The 14,548-nt window shown below is 35.1% G+C and overlaps 1 protein-coding gene and 1 long non-coding RNA gene across 4 annotated transcripts in view; one reads left to right on the forward strand and one right to left on the reverse strand.

Annotated features, from left to right (window-relative positions):
• The window catches only part of hectd2 (HECT domain containing 2), a 32,786-nt gene extending 25,506 nt beyond the window's left edge, over positions 1 to 7,280 (reverse strand). Inside the window, exons 1-7 of one of the 2 annotated variants that reach the window (XM_055176080.2) lie at positions 6,832 to 7,279; positions 5,870 to 5,996; positions 3,557 to 3,695; positions 3,365 to 3,467; positions 2,724 to 2,813; positions 2,548 to 2,612; positions 2,400 to 2,445 (exon numbers count right to left, since the gene is read on the reverse strand). In XM_055176080.2, the coding sequence (XP_055032055.1) occupies positions 2,400 to 2,445; positions 2,548 to 2,612; positions 2,724 to 2,813; positions 3,365 to 3,467; positions 3,557 to 3,695; positions 5,870 to 5,996; positions 6,832 to 6,909 (648 nt within the window). In that variant the 5' untranslated portion in view covers positions 6,910 to 7,279. Of the gene's footprint in view, positions 1 to 2,399; positions 2,446 to 2,547; positions 2,613 to 2,723; positions 2,814 to 3,364; positions 3,468 to 3,556; positions 3,696 to 5,869; positions 5,997 to 6,831 lie in introns of both variants that reach the window. The other variant, XM_073866784.1, reaches the window with a different exon arrangement.
• Positions 7,281 to 7,881: 601 nt separating this feature from the next.
• LOC129439354 (uncharacterized) lies at positions 7,882 to 10,469 on the forward strand. Of its 2 annotated transcripts, XR_012369225.1 has the most exons (6): positions 7,882 to 8,143; positions 8,842 to 8,987; positions 9,247 to 9,344; positions 9,485 to 9,570; positions 9,651 to 9,765; positions 9,907 to 10,469. It is a non-coding gene; the product is annotated as an uncharacterized lncRNA (long non-coding RNA). The 2 variants fall into 2 exon arrangements; XR_012369224.1 differs by having other exon boundaries at positions 7,882 to 8,987.
• The last annotated feature ends 4,079 nt before the right edge of the window (positions 10,470 to 14,548 follow it).

Here is a 14,548-nt window from a genome sequence, read left to right on the forward strand (position 1 = left end):
GAACGCAAATAATACAGAGGCTGTCTGACATTAGCGGCGGGCAGATCGGCGCAATAATTGCCTCTCCTTTAAAATCTCCCCATGTCCTCCAGAGAAATGTAGGTCAGGGAGCCCATCAACAGTCTGGAGACGAATAACATTATATGCTAACTTTAGAGAAGGACAACCTCACTGCAGACCTCACAGTACTATATGCTTCTGTTTAAGGGCAAAGTTTCACCAGCACTGATCTCCATCGTATGGAGAGAAAAACACTTTATAAAGCTAAAAAAACATACACGGACCAAACCGGCCAGCTCGGTTAAGCCATCATCTCTCTCTGCCCACTGCTTCCCAGACTTCAACACAGTGGCTGTCCTTATTTGGACAGACTCGGTTCAGCCTGCGCTGGTCATGTGTGAAGTAAACACTTAGCTCACAATCTGTCTGCAGCCGAGCAGAGCTATGGCTGGACTCAATAGGCCATGTGCTGAGAGAGAAGATCAAGACTTTCCCAAAACTCTGATCTGCCCCCTCCCGGGGTGTTTAACACACAAAGGGCAACTTTAAGAGAGATTAGAGCAATTTAGCCGCGTAAGTGCACATCTATAGACTCAGATGCAGATAACTGCTATGGGTTGAGAGAAAGGAAATTGCAGGCATTACGGAAAAGTATCTTGTGATTTTGAGTTCTGCATAATGAAGGTAGTTTTGTATTGATGGCTTGAGATTATTACTAAATAGATTAATTACTGTAGTAAAGTTGAAAGAGTAAAAAAGCACTGTTACTTTAAAGTCCCCCGTAGTAGAAATTTTACCTCATATTTGGCCATTAAAATAGCATTTGAAAAGTTTGGTTCCAAAACGCGATAAACTCCATTTAAAAAAAAAAAAAACAAGTTACCGCCAAAATCAGTATTGTATATGGTCATTTTTTAAAAGTAAATTCTTAACTTTACGCAAAATCCAATATCCGCTGTGTTATTCTGTCATCTTTTCTCCCTTTTTTCCCAAAACGCAATAAACGCCACTCCTCCGTTTCTGCAGAATGCAATAAATCCGCTCAACAAATCACAGCGCACTATTCCACGTATTGTAAACAATAATGCCGGCGCGTTGAATACATGGAATCCTAGTTTTCCTCATCTACTTTGTACTTCATGATCAACAACCAAACAAAAACAAAAAAATACAACGTAAGCCATCAACATCTAATATATGCGAGAGACACTCAGGAGATGGAAAAATGCCGGTTGCTTGTTCTCCCGACAGCATCAAGCTTCTCTCACGCTAACACATTGACCCCAGGGAATCTTATGAAAAACGTTCTGTTATTTTAAGCGAAGCCAACGAAAATCGAGCAGGACCAAAACAGTTTACAGCTGATCGCTGTGAAAAATGTTAAGCGACGACATCCCAAAGAAGTCCGCAATGACAGTGTTCTTAATATGACAAATTAAGTGTTTTGATTAATGCCATTAATGTTTTTTTAATCAGTGTATACCACTAGTCAACTAAATGAATATAACATGGCAAAGATGAGTGCACATTTATACATTGAGTCAATTGATTTATAGCATTTTGAAAAAAAAATGTATGGATTTATTGCATTTTGTGGAAAAAATAATAAGTTTTTATAATAAATATTTGATTATTATATGGATTTGAATTGTTTATGTTTTTATAACGTAAAGATGCTATGTGAAAGTTTGTAACAGAAAATAGTGGTTTTCATCTTGTCACTTTCTTGGTACAGAAAACACGTTTTTATACGATATTAGGCAAAATGGCTTTATTGCGTTTTGGAACCAAACTCTTCATTTGTAAGGGTTTATTCCATGATTTCTTCACGCCTTAAAATAGCTTAAATGTAACCCTTACACCCTTGCCTCATTTAGTATATGCAGATCTATGAATATGCAAATTAGTCCCCATCTCCACTCAATCTCACCAGCTCTGACCATAGATATATATGTACATAGATGCCGCATTCGGCAGTTCCAGACACGTAGCTGATGGGTTCACCATGCACAATGTTTCACAATGCGCATTTGCAGCACATATTTTTTTCGGCGCTGATGTTAACAGGTTAGACTAGAGCATTTACACTGCGTGTGAGCATTGCATGCTCGCGTTGCAGAAGTAGAGGCGAGTCTACGCATGCGGCATGCATATCTATATATGGCTCAGACTACTGTTCCACTCGTTCAGCTGTGTTGATGCGAGACTGTCTTCAGATAACCACAATTTTATGGAGAAAATACTAAGCAATGGTGTTGAATAATGAATTTGCGCTGCGCATGGTTTGTCTTGAAGCACATTCAAAACCCACATAAACACCAATAAACACTTTTTATAAAAAATACCAACAATGTCATGTCTTTACATGCAAAAAAGTAAAATCACAACAAAGACGTTACCTGCACAAGAACGAAATACGCTCTAAGGTCATCTTTTGTGCGAGGCCTGAAAACACACAGATCATGCAGTCATTTATTTTTTAAACGCAGTTCTCTCCAAAAACGTAACGTGCTGTGGTCGAGTGAGAAAATACAATACACTACTCACCCTTTCCATTCTCTTAATAAGCTATTAATGATTCCCTTCAGAACTGATTTTTGTGTGTCCGCAGGCTGCAAAATAGGCAGATTAAATTAATTCTCTTCAAACCAAAATTCAGAATAGCAGACAATGGCTTACTGTGTCATTTCAATACGATTACTCTGAGGTAACACTTTACATACCGTATAGAGTAAGGCATCATAAACAATATTGACAAATTTGATGTTTATTCCTGAGTCTTCTATAGTGTTGAAGGGCGCATTTGCTTCTTTCTGAGGAGAACATTACAACAACATAAAACCACTGATGTACACATCAAACACTTCTTACCATCAATTTTTATGATCCGTTTTATATACGCTTCCATATAAAATTGACAGTAAAACATTCACCTCATATAATCAGATTTTCTAATGAAACCGTATGCAGATGTTGCTTCTTACAACTCCCTGAATGAGCTCATTGATTCGATTGGAAAACAAAAAGTTCAGTTTTGCTCCGTTCCAGACTTTCACAGTTACTTTTTCCACAGAGTTCCCATTAAAAAACCTTAGGCTTTGCTTAAAGGATGCTCGTAAAATTAGCATTATTCAACAGCATAAATACAAGCACATTTTAAACAAGTGAACTATAAGCAATTATTAATTTCATAACTACTGAAATGTTTAAACCTCATTTGGATTATAAGTTACTGTTGGCTGCAGTTCATTTGGCTTCCATTACGCTCGGTTCAAGCAATATGAAAACAATCAACAGCAAGCAAACTAGAAAAAAAATACTTCAAACTGAACAAAACACTGTATTGTAAGTACTGTCAACACACCTTAAAGGCAGCATTGAGTTCCAAAAAGGAGTCAAATGTGATCAAGTAGAAATCATGGACTTGTTTCCAATCCCCTGAGATAGTTGCTCTTTCAAGATCCTCCCTTTAACCAGACAAAGACACTGTTTAACATAATGTAAATTGTTGGAAAGACCATACTGCTGGGTAACTGAACAAAGGAAGCGTACGTACTGGAACTCTCTGCCGGTTTTGGTCCGAATGGGAATAATGGGTTCTGAGATGAAACGCGCTTTCACCTCCGGAGGCAGAACATCAATAGAGATACGATGCTTCTGTCTCACATCTGGACATATTGGGGGAAGCTCTCTCACTGAAAATAAACAGAGTCATACACACACATCGGTTTAATGAGATGGTAGCTTTAATATTAGATAAATAATACACTGTGTGGTTAAGCAGGTTCTCCAAGGTGATTTTTGTAATCAGGCTACAACAAACAATTTTGATCAGAAACAACCAAACAATGACTCTCATCATTCCAGAGACTACTGGCAACATGCAATCACCATTAGCCTAAAATCATGGAAAATAACAGAGAGCACTGTTTTTTTAAAGGGACCCTTATCCTCCAATGCTCAACTAAAGTACTTATTAGGGTCAAAGGTAGGGTCAGTGCCGAGTTTGATTCCATCTCGAGGTCCTTTACTAGTCTAGTACCTCTTTCACTACCCTGTTCTTTCCTTTCCTCTCGTAAACTACAAAAAAAATGGATATGTTGGGTTGGGGTTGCAACTAAACTCTAATTAGCCCTTCAGGAGAAGTAATGGACACACCTGACTTAAAGGGTTAGTTCACCCCAAAATTTGGTGCTGTTAAAATGACTGGGAACAGTAAAATAAAATTGGTCTGTATGATATAATAGCTTTGTGTGAGAAATAGATCAAATGTTTACTTCCAGTAAGGTGAAAATGAATTGAGTCAACTTGACTCTTACAAGAATGATTCATGAACAATGAATACTGATGCCAGAATTGTACAGTAAGTGAATCATTTTCCATCATTTTGCGAAACATGAGTTAACATGCTAGGGAAGTCACACAAAACAGTCAGTCTGCATTCACAGCACACAAACGAGTGAGTTGACCAACAGTCCTCGAAATTTCTGCTTTTCTGTTCAACATAAGATAATAGGGAAATAATGGGAAAAGTTCTTTTAAAAGGGCGTACTCAAATACCATGATACACTCTCAAGAAAAAGGTACAAAAGTTGTCACTGGGGCAATACTTTTTCAAAAAGTACACTTTTGTACCTAAAAGGTGCATATAGGTACCTAAAAGGTACACTTTGGTACCTTCGAGGTGCATACTAGTACCTATCTGTACCAAAATCTTACATATTAGGACCTTTTTAAAAGGCACCGTCCCAATTGCAACTTTTGTACCTGTTTTTCTGAGAGTGTACCAAAGTACCCAAACTTTGGTTTGTTTGGCTAGTGGGATCGCTCTGTACCATACCGGGGGGTGCATTAAGATTCATATAAAGATTCGTACACTAACCTTCGTAAAAGAGTCAGAACAAATTTGAACGCTTTGAATTAACAAGTAAAAAGGAGACTTTTTAATAATCTTTAAAAGCAGCGCCAGGCCCCAGCACATGTATCTTCATTACAAGTCCACAGTTCAATCAAGACATGTTAGGCATGAACACTCGTCTTGTCTGTATGATGCATTCAACTTCTAGTCTCTGACGACATCTTTGATCTCCAAGACAAAGAAAGAAAACACATCTGCTTGAAACAGTGAAGTGGATATTAATTCAAAACAGCCGAAAGGGCTGCTTTGAAATGCAATGAGCTTTGTTTGCCATGTGTTTTAAAAGAGATTTACCTTTAAAGAGCACCTATTTCATTTTCTAAAAAAATCTTATTCTTTGTATTTGGTATAATACAATGTGTTTGTGTGGTTTATGGTTAAAAAAAAATTGTTTCCACATACCATTCATTTTTGTAGCTCCAGATTTCACTTTCTTCCTGAAATGCACAGATTTGAAAATCTCTGTGTCCCTGACTGGCAAGCTAATCTGTAGGTTGTGATTGGCCTGAATAACTCTGACGTCAGCCGGAAACGTGACGTTCCTTATCATGTTTGAAAGATTCGGTTGCTAACAGGAGTTAACTGTAAGTCCGAAGCGGGAGGAATTATTATAATGTCGGTCTTGTCTACATCACCAATCCCAGAAAGTAAACTGTTGTCTACAATCCGTGTGTTTGTTAAAGTCCAAGGAAAGAGATTTACGTTGGAGACGATAACTCACGTCATCGTTTACTTTGGGGTATGTACCTTTTGCATATCGTTAACATGTACTAATACACACTTACACACCAAAGGAAATTTAAAAATGTGAATCGGACAACAGGTGCTTTTTAAACCACCCATGCATATCATAAGTCTAGAGTAACCTTTAGGAGGTTTGCACACATAAAACACAGACTAGTATGGATAGTTAATCTGATGTGATAACATCACCACCGGAGGAGAACTGACCTTGTTTAACTGCAGGCAACAGTAAAGGCGATGAGAGGCTGTGGCTGCCAGATTCTCTTTTGTGATTCAGGGTGGAAATGAAGCTTCCGTATGAGGGGAAAGGAAGCTTCGGTCCACGATCCAAGTTCTGTCAATAAAACAAGACATCATGTGCCTTAAAGGAATCACATGTATCACACTACAAACCAGATTATTAGTTATAACAAAACTGTAATGATCATAAACTTTCATTTAAATCCATGATCTCAGAGATAATTGGGTTTTCCCAGCGCTAAGGTCATAGGATCGATTCCAGGGAAAATGATAAAATTGCTTTTATGCAATGTAAGTCGCTTTGGATTAAAGCAGCTGCCGAATGCATATAAATATAAAAATAAATGACAACATAAGAATATCAACTAAAGCACCACTGTATCCCCACCCCCCAACAAAAAACGAGAGTCAGCAACAGGGCAATACATGATGTAACCAGAAGAGAAAAGAGAAAGAGAAAGACTAAACTGGAGGCCAACAACACACTAAATAGTTATCTGTTTGGTCTTCTTTAGTATAAGCAAATACTTTAAAATGCCTCACTAATAGTTGTGCAAAATGTCTAATGCATTCTTTATGATTTGTCTTATGGTCTATGAGAGACATGCAATAGCTTGAGTTAAATATTTATATGGAAGTTTTGCTGTGAATTAACAGTAGATTTGTTTTGTCTAAGTAGCAGGCAAAATAATAAATAATAATAATAAATAATTTCCATTAGGTTGATCAACAACAGCAAAGATCAAATTATGTTTAATATTTAAAATATATATAAATACTTAAATACAAATAAATATAACTAAATAATTTAACTAATATGACTAAAAATACGTGTAATTGCATTGTTTAAATATATATATATATAGCCTACTGTATAATTATTTGTGCACATTCAGTCAGTAATTTTAAGTGGGGAAAAAAATACGTACGTGATTTATTATTGGAGGAAGTCTGTCTCTATCCCTTTCTTCAAACGGACAGTTATTTTCACTCATGTTTAAAAGCATGTCTTCTGATGAAAACACTTTCGAGCACCGTTACATGGCTTTATTTTTCTGGAAAAACTCTTTCCCCGTCTACGTAATCTCAGTCCTTGCTTTCCGTTCAGCAGCGAGTCCAGTACGCGCTGTTCTTTCCGTTAAACAGGTGAGTTTTGCTGGCCAAAACCTGATGATATTTGCTTGCCGAAGGGAAAACGCGAACTATATAGCAAGAAAAGTAAAAAGAAAAGCAAGAAAAGTCTTCGCGACGCTGCGTTTGCTTAGTTAACTAACTTGGTGAGGAAGTCTCCTGGCGTCTGTGTGCGCGATCCAGCTGTACGCTGGCGCCATGTTGTTGAGGATGAGGAGCTCGTTAGTTACTCTCTTTGATACTGTCTCTACGTACTTAACACTCTCACACACATACACACACACAGAGAGAGAGAGAGAGAGAGAGAGAGAGAGAGAGAGAGAGAGAGAGAGAGAGAGAGAGAGAGAGAGAGAGAGAGAGAGAGAGAGAGAGACTGTGCTACTGCTGCTGCTGTTGCTTAATCAGATGTATTACACGTTTTACACCCACCATCCTTACTTATAAGTGTTTAGGGGTGTGTCCAAGATGGTAAATTAATATACCCTACTGTATATTACATTTTATACCCTTTTGACAATTAATCATAGTTTAAAGCATTGACTCAGTTGTTCAGTTGCTTAGTCAACTACAAAAAACCAATAGTAAACTACAGTTACATATGATTAATTACAAATTATAAATATATATAAATGTTTATTTAGTTGTAGTGAACCCATACTTAATTATCTAAGGTAATAATCCCCACATTAAAACATACCTTATTATAACCAACCAATAGCCTATGTTTACTACTAAACTGTAGTAAAGTCCTTGATACTACAGTGTTTTTAACAAATGTTAAAGTATACCACAGCATTTACAGTTAATCAATTCACTATACACTAATATTAACAAAATGTAGAAATGACTATGCTACACAGCAAAATCACCAGTGTTAAATTTTCAGGGATGGTGTTAAATACACAGTGTTGATGCTGTTTTAACACTATCTGGTAATAAAATAACACTGCCATTGCTAGGCCAGTGTTATATTCACGACAGTGTCAGTGTAAAACAAGGGTGTTATCAGATTTCACACTGAGCGGTGTAAATCAAGCCACGCCTCCACTAAACATATCCTGTCAGGGATTTTACCGCCATTTTCTTTCACAGGAGGACTGAAGAGATCAGGTAAATCAGTCTCATAATATTCACATGGTTTAGCTAAATTAAACTGTTATTTCTCTGTCTGACTCTACGCAGCCATATGTCAAAAAACCTAAATAAGATATTTTTCCCATTTTATTTCCCCTTTGTTCGTTATTTGGTTCAGTTTAATCAGAGCTACCTTGTGTTACGTTGTTCCCTTGTTAGTTTAGTATAAAGTTAAACTGCTAGCTAAAAGTTTAAAACCAAGAAGGATAATTTTAACAGGAGATATGAACGAAAGAATTGAACCATGATAAAACGCGACATGCACGACAAATTGAAGGTATGAAATTAAGTTAAATGAAAGCTCGTTTATTCACCATATGATGCTCGTTATGAGGTAATCATATAGGCTAGATACCGTGAGTTAACGAGGTCGTTTACATGCACGTGAGTGCACGGATATCGGTTAATTATTCAAATTACTGAAAAACACGGAGAAAACCGCAACCGCATCGTCATGTGTTTTTCTAAGATGTATGCAAACAGGGGAAATATCGCCAAACCAACAATTAATTTGACCAAAACCTCACTATATATCATCATTTGTATGCACAGATTGGATGCATTGTGTGTTGTAAGCTTTTCGTGGCGCTAGATGTCAGACAGATGCAAATGGCAAATACATACGAAAGTGTAAAACGTGTATGGCGAACATTTGTTTTTTTCTGTCATTATAGATGCTAGTTTGGTGAAAGCTCACACTCAGTGCTTCAAATCATTCAGAAGAGATGCTGTTTTTAGGGCAGTTTATTAAAGAAGACCTGACATGGATGACTTCCAATGAGAAACGACTGCTAATACTTATATAAATTCATTACAGAAGGTAAGTTTATATATTTATACATATAAATCATTTTATTTGACATAACTGAACAGTTAACCAATCTTTTTAGTATATGTAGTTTTGTACATATTATGGTTATTAATCTGGCAAGAAAGTCACATGACCTGCTGCCAACTTTAATAAATTGATTACTATTTTGAAAATGTATAAATGAAGATTCATATTTTGTCTTGAGTGCTGTTTTTAATATAAAAAGAATGTTGAGTTTTCAGAGTCTTTATTGTCATTTTTGTGATAGGACCCTACCAGACTATATTTGAATACGGCATACCCATGAATTCTGGAACTGTTATTCCTTAACCCAGTTTGGAGGATAAGAGCTTACCAACTAGTTATGTGAGTACACACAGTACATTTGTACTGTACACTGTCTCTAACATGATTTATTATACTGAGATGCTTTTGATTCAAATAACGGTTAAAACTGCACCCTTTTTGGTATTTTCTTGACTCTTTTTGTCTTAGAAAATCTGCAGAAATATGCTGAGGCGATGTATTGCAGAATAGCCAACATACAACAATATGGATGACCCTCTGTCTGGTCAACAGGAGTTTAAATATGGTAAGTGTACATGGGTTTGCTACTTTTACGGTTTTAAAGTTTAACTGTATACTCATGGTGTTTAAATTCTGTTTTGCTAGGACGGGACAGTGATGTGGCAGCTCTTCCCTGGCTCATTCACCTCTTGCCTTTCATTTGTGAAAGGAAGAAATAGAAAGAGGGTCAATGTGCAACTGAAGCTACTGATTGTGCTGTGTAAGTTTTTTTTAGTATTTTGTTCTAGTTATTTATTCAGCAGTTAGTTTGCTTGCATTGTTCACCCCATGTAAATGCATACAAGTTCATAAATACACATCAAATACATTGATCAAATACACTCTTTTAAAACACACTTAGGTGATGAGCATCAATCCATGCTTTGAGGTGGATGAATCAGCACAGCCCTGCCTGCTCTGCGTTGGGAACAAAAGTTGCATCCAGAATTTTTGCATCATTCTGGACCAAAAAGCCATTCCCTCCATGATGAAGACCACTGATGCAGCCTTCCACTACATCATGAGTAAAACAACTACAGAACTAAATACCAGGTTGGAACGTATTTAAGAAAAATGAAACGTCTTTTGAATTGAAATGTCTGTTTTGTTATGGATAAATCTTTAGTATTGTGAAGGATAAGCATTTCTGCCTGCCAGTAAGGTAATTACAGTGTATTTTAATGTTCAAGTTTTGAGTAGGGTGGCTAATTTTTTTTACTCTCATTTGATTTATTAAAGACCTTATAATAAGTGGTTTTCATGTCACTGCGCTGTGGTATAAGATAACTTTCATTATTCCATACTGTATTCTGTATTCTAATTGTAGCTGAGGTATTTAAATAAGCAGTATTAAATGCAAAGTGTTGTGTGTATCAATGTAAATATTAAATGTGATGTACTTTAATAAAAAGAGGTTTTGCAATATTTCTTGTCATTTGTCTTTTATAGAAACAACCCATTAGCAACAAAAGTGGCTATTAATCAGTATTTTAACACTTAACATTGTTGAATTGACATTACACTGGTGTTGACCTTAAATTAGGAGTGTTAATTTTTAACACTGTATTTCTGTGCCAACACCAGTGTAGTGTGGAAACAACAATGAATAGTGTGAACAAAGTGTAAAATTTAACAATATTGAGTGTTAAATTAACATATAATGGGTGTTGTTAAATTAACACTACACTTTTGACTAAATTAACACAGTGTAGTGTGGACACATATACACACTTTTCCAGTGTTAAATTTGACACCCTGGGTGTTATTTTAACACCAGTGATTTTGCTGTGTAGTTTACAACAATTTATTACAGTTTATTACAACATATAGGCCTACTAAAGTTTACTACAATAAATAATAATTTAAAAAATGTATGCATTCCAGTGTAACAATGAATATGAATGTATAAATAAAACATGGATCGCATTATAGCTCTAAACATCTAACTGGTTCTTGGTGTGTCAGTCTGATTTGGATGAGAAATATACGTGAATTGCGTTCAGTCTCGTGGGAATATAACCGTTGTCAGGTGCGTAAGCTTTTCGTTATTATCCCTGATCTCCAATCACTTCTGCAGTATTTTTCTTTTGATGAGGTACACACTTGTGGTTTCTGATGGAACAATGTACTGTAGTTATTGTCCAACAATACTGCTCTGTTACTCAATCTGTACTCTGTTTTTCTAGTAATAAATATTTACAGGGTAATAGGCAAGAAAATAACAAACATGAATGAGTAGTGCTCACTAGTAGAGTGTCAAAGAAAACAGATAATAGTTGCCAATATGTTTGAGATGGATACAAACAATATAAATTAACATTGTAAATACATTACAGATTTGATGTAGATATTAAAATGTAAATTAAAGGGGCCATGGCACAAGACTTTTTAAAGATGTCAAATAAATCTTTAGTCTCCACAGAGCACATATGTGAAGTTTTAGCTCAAAATACCATATAAATAATTTATTATAGCATGTTAAAATTGCCACTTTGTAGGTGTGTGCAAAAATGTGCCGTTTTGGGTGTGTCCTTTAAGATTCAAATGAGCTGATGAAATTCAAGCACTGATCACAATGATGGTTGGTTGCAATTAAAACTCAATCGTGCTTTTCTCTGCACTAAATGGCAATGACATCATAAGGAGAGCCAAATTTCAACAACCAATTTTTTCATGTGCTTGTAGAGAATGGTTTACCAAAACTAAGTTACTGTGTTGATCTTTTTCACATTTTCTAGGGTGATAGAAGTACTGTTTTCATGCCATGGCCCCTTTAAGTAATGTTTAAAAGTCTAACCACTGTATGTCTAATCAAACTAATCTGTTAGTAGATTTTACTGTATATGGTTTTGTACTGTACAAATATTTTATAGTTCTGTATATATGGTATATAATTTTGAACATATTGAACATCAGTTTGTGTTACAGTAAAACTTTCGGCCACAAGGTGGAGGGAGAGATCTGTCCTGGAGAAGTGTAATACATACTGGCTGCAGTGCCCATTAGTTGTGCAGAATTAACGTTATGTTATGTAGATTATTCAAAAGGTTAAGAGCAGATATTCATTTATTATTTGTATTTTACACATTTTAGGTTAAAACTCATCACTATAGAATTGAACAAATGTAATTTGTTCAATTCTGTAATTAGTTCAATTCCAAAAATCTTCAAATACAGAAATCCAAGGAATGTATGATGATCTTTCTAAAATAAAAAATGATCTAGAAGAGAAAGTGTTTTTGGCAGAAAAGAGGGGATTGTGTTACAAAGAAGAAAAATTCCAAATAAATCCATAATGTTGTATTTTAGCATCTTAAAAGTTGACAATATACATTGTAAAAAGTGAAAGCTGCTCTATACTTTTTTTATACTCTATACATTTTCTTAGTTTAAGTAAATAATTTAAGGTGAAAAAAACTTTTTTTTTAATTACTTTGATAAGTAACACCTAAAATATTTTCAACTTTAAATTTTCAGCCTGACGTTTTAAACAGTATTAAACACTGTTGTTCTCATACATTCTAGGCTGTTTTTGCTGTGATATCTTTATTATTTGGTCCAAAAAAAAAATTTGTGTAATGAAATAAATTAATTACAAACTTACTGTACTTAAAACAACCAGAACTATTCCTTCAGATCAAGAGTTTTCTTTATGATTATGAAAACATTTTAGTCAAATAACCCTAAACCTGGAAGTGTACAAACAATTGCTGTATGTTTGAGAAACACACACAAAATACACTTTTTCTACAAGTAAAATACACTATTACCTCTTAGAGTACATTAATGGTCTAAATATCATTTTCCTAAAAAAACATTTATAGTTATATCAATGAAAAACATACAAAGTAAAAAATGTCCTTTTTAATTGCTATAAACCAAATGATGATTTGTACGCATATGTGATTCATCTGCCAGTTGTTTTGACCACATCAGGCATGCTGAATACATGTCTCTTCCACCTACCAGTCATTCCTGTACAGTAATATGAGTGTTTGAGTACACAACTTAAATTCTGTGGCTGGCATTGACAAATATGGCTCGGTGCCATTTGATAGACACCCTGTCCTACAACTATCCTTGTCAGCATGACATTAAGACTAAAACCACATCTTACAAATAAGAGTGACACCATTATATTTATCCTGGAATATCCTCTTTCATTGGGGTCAATAAAGTAAACCCTTCAGATCCCCAAAAAATGGTCCCAAGCTGTCACTAGTTTTAATAGGTACAGAATCAGATACATTTGGTTCTTCATTGCTTTCTTTTATTACACCTGAGGTATACATTATAAAAGGGTACTGCTCAAGTGACAGCTATAGGGACAATGTTTACCTGTTTTTTTTCTGACAGTGCATGGCCCTATAACAAATATTTATTTCTATTATTCGCATAATTGTTGATATTTGATTATTATACTTATTGATTTAGTAATACAGTTGTATGAATCATGCATGACTGTTTGGAAGGTGATAATTTACTATGGTGCAATGCCATGTACTTCCAAGAACATTTTCAGAAACGTCTTGCGTTACCCATGTTTCCGCTTTAGCCTCGCCTCATTTGTTAGGTTAATTCAAGTCGAGTTTGTAACTTTAATCCTCGCTTTTCCAAGCGCAGTAATCCATTAATCCATTGCGTTATAAGTCTGTTTCTTCTTTTATGGTCCAATGTTAAAATTATCTAAAATGTGGATGGAAAATGTTAAATGTTTGGTGCTTTATTAAGTATAGAAAATATAAAGAATAACAAAATCTCAAAAGAAGATGATAATGGGGAAAAGTACTGTAAAAAATTGCTGTAATTATGCAGCTGGTTGCCAGTAACTTACTGTAGAAGATAAAGACTGAAAATGTTTCATGTTCATTTAACGTTGAACAAACTGTTGCCAGTAAATAACATACATGTAAATCTACAGTAAGTTACTGGCAGCTAGATGCCACACTGTAAAACAATTTGCTGTAATTATGCAGCTGGTTGCCAGTAACTTACCGTATAAGATAAAGACTAAAAATGTCTCATGTTCATTTAACTTTGAACAAACTGTTGCCAGTTAATAACATAAATGTAAAATCTACAGTTAGTTGCCAGTAATAGGTAATACTGTAACTTCTACAGATTTTTTTTACGGTGGCAGTAATACCCAGTGATACTGTCATTTCTACAGAAATTTTTTATAGTGTAAATAAAGAATTTGCTAGTGAAAGTGTTATTAAAGCTCTATTGTCATTAGTGCAACAGTCTTTTAGTTCCTTACCTTTAAAGCTTTTCTCAATTGATTTGGGTTTAATTAGAAATCTACTGTGGAAGACTGTCAACAGGAGATTGGGTTTTTAGCAATAGCATCCCCTCAATTGCTCTTATAACTTTCCTGTGGCTTTTAAACGTTAATGTGTCCATAATTACAATTTTGCACACAATCCCAAATCCAGTTTATAAAGAGTTAAATACAGGTGATTTATTTAATAAATAATTGCCTTTCAATTTTGTAAAAAAATACA

This window comes from Misgurnus anguillicaudatus, chromosome 4, assembly GCF_027580225.2.
Source record: "Misgurnus anguillicaudatus chromosome 4, ASM2758022v2, whole genome shotgun sequence".
Taxonomy (NCBI): domain Eukaryota; kingdom Metazoa; phylum Chordata; class Actinopteri; order Cypriniformes; family Cobitidae; genus Misgurnus; species Misgurnus anguillicaudatus.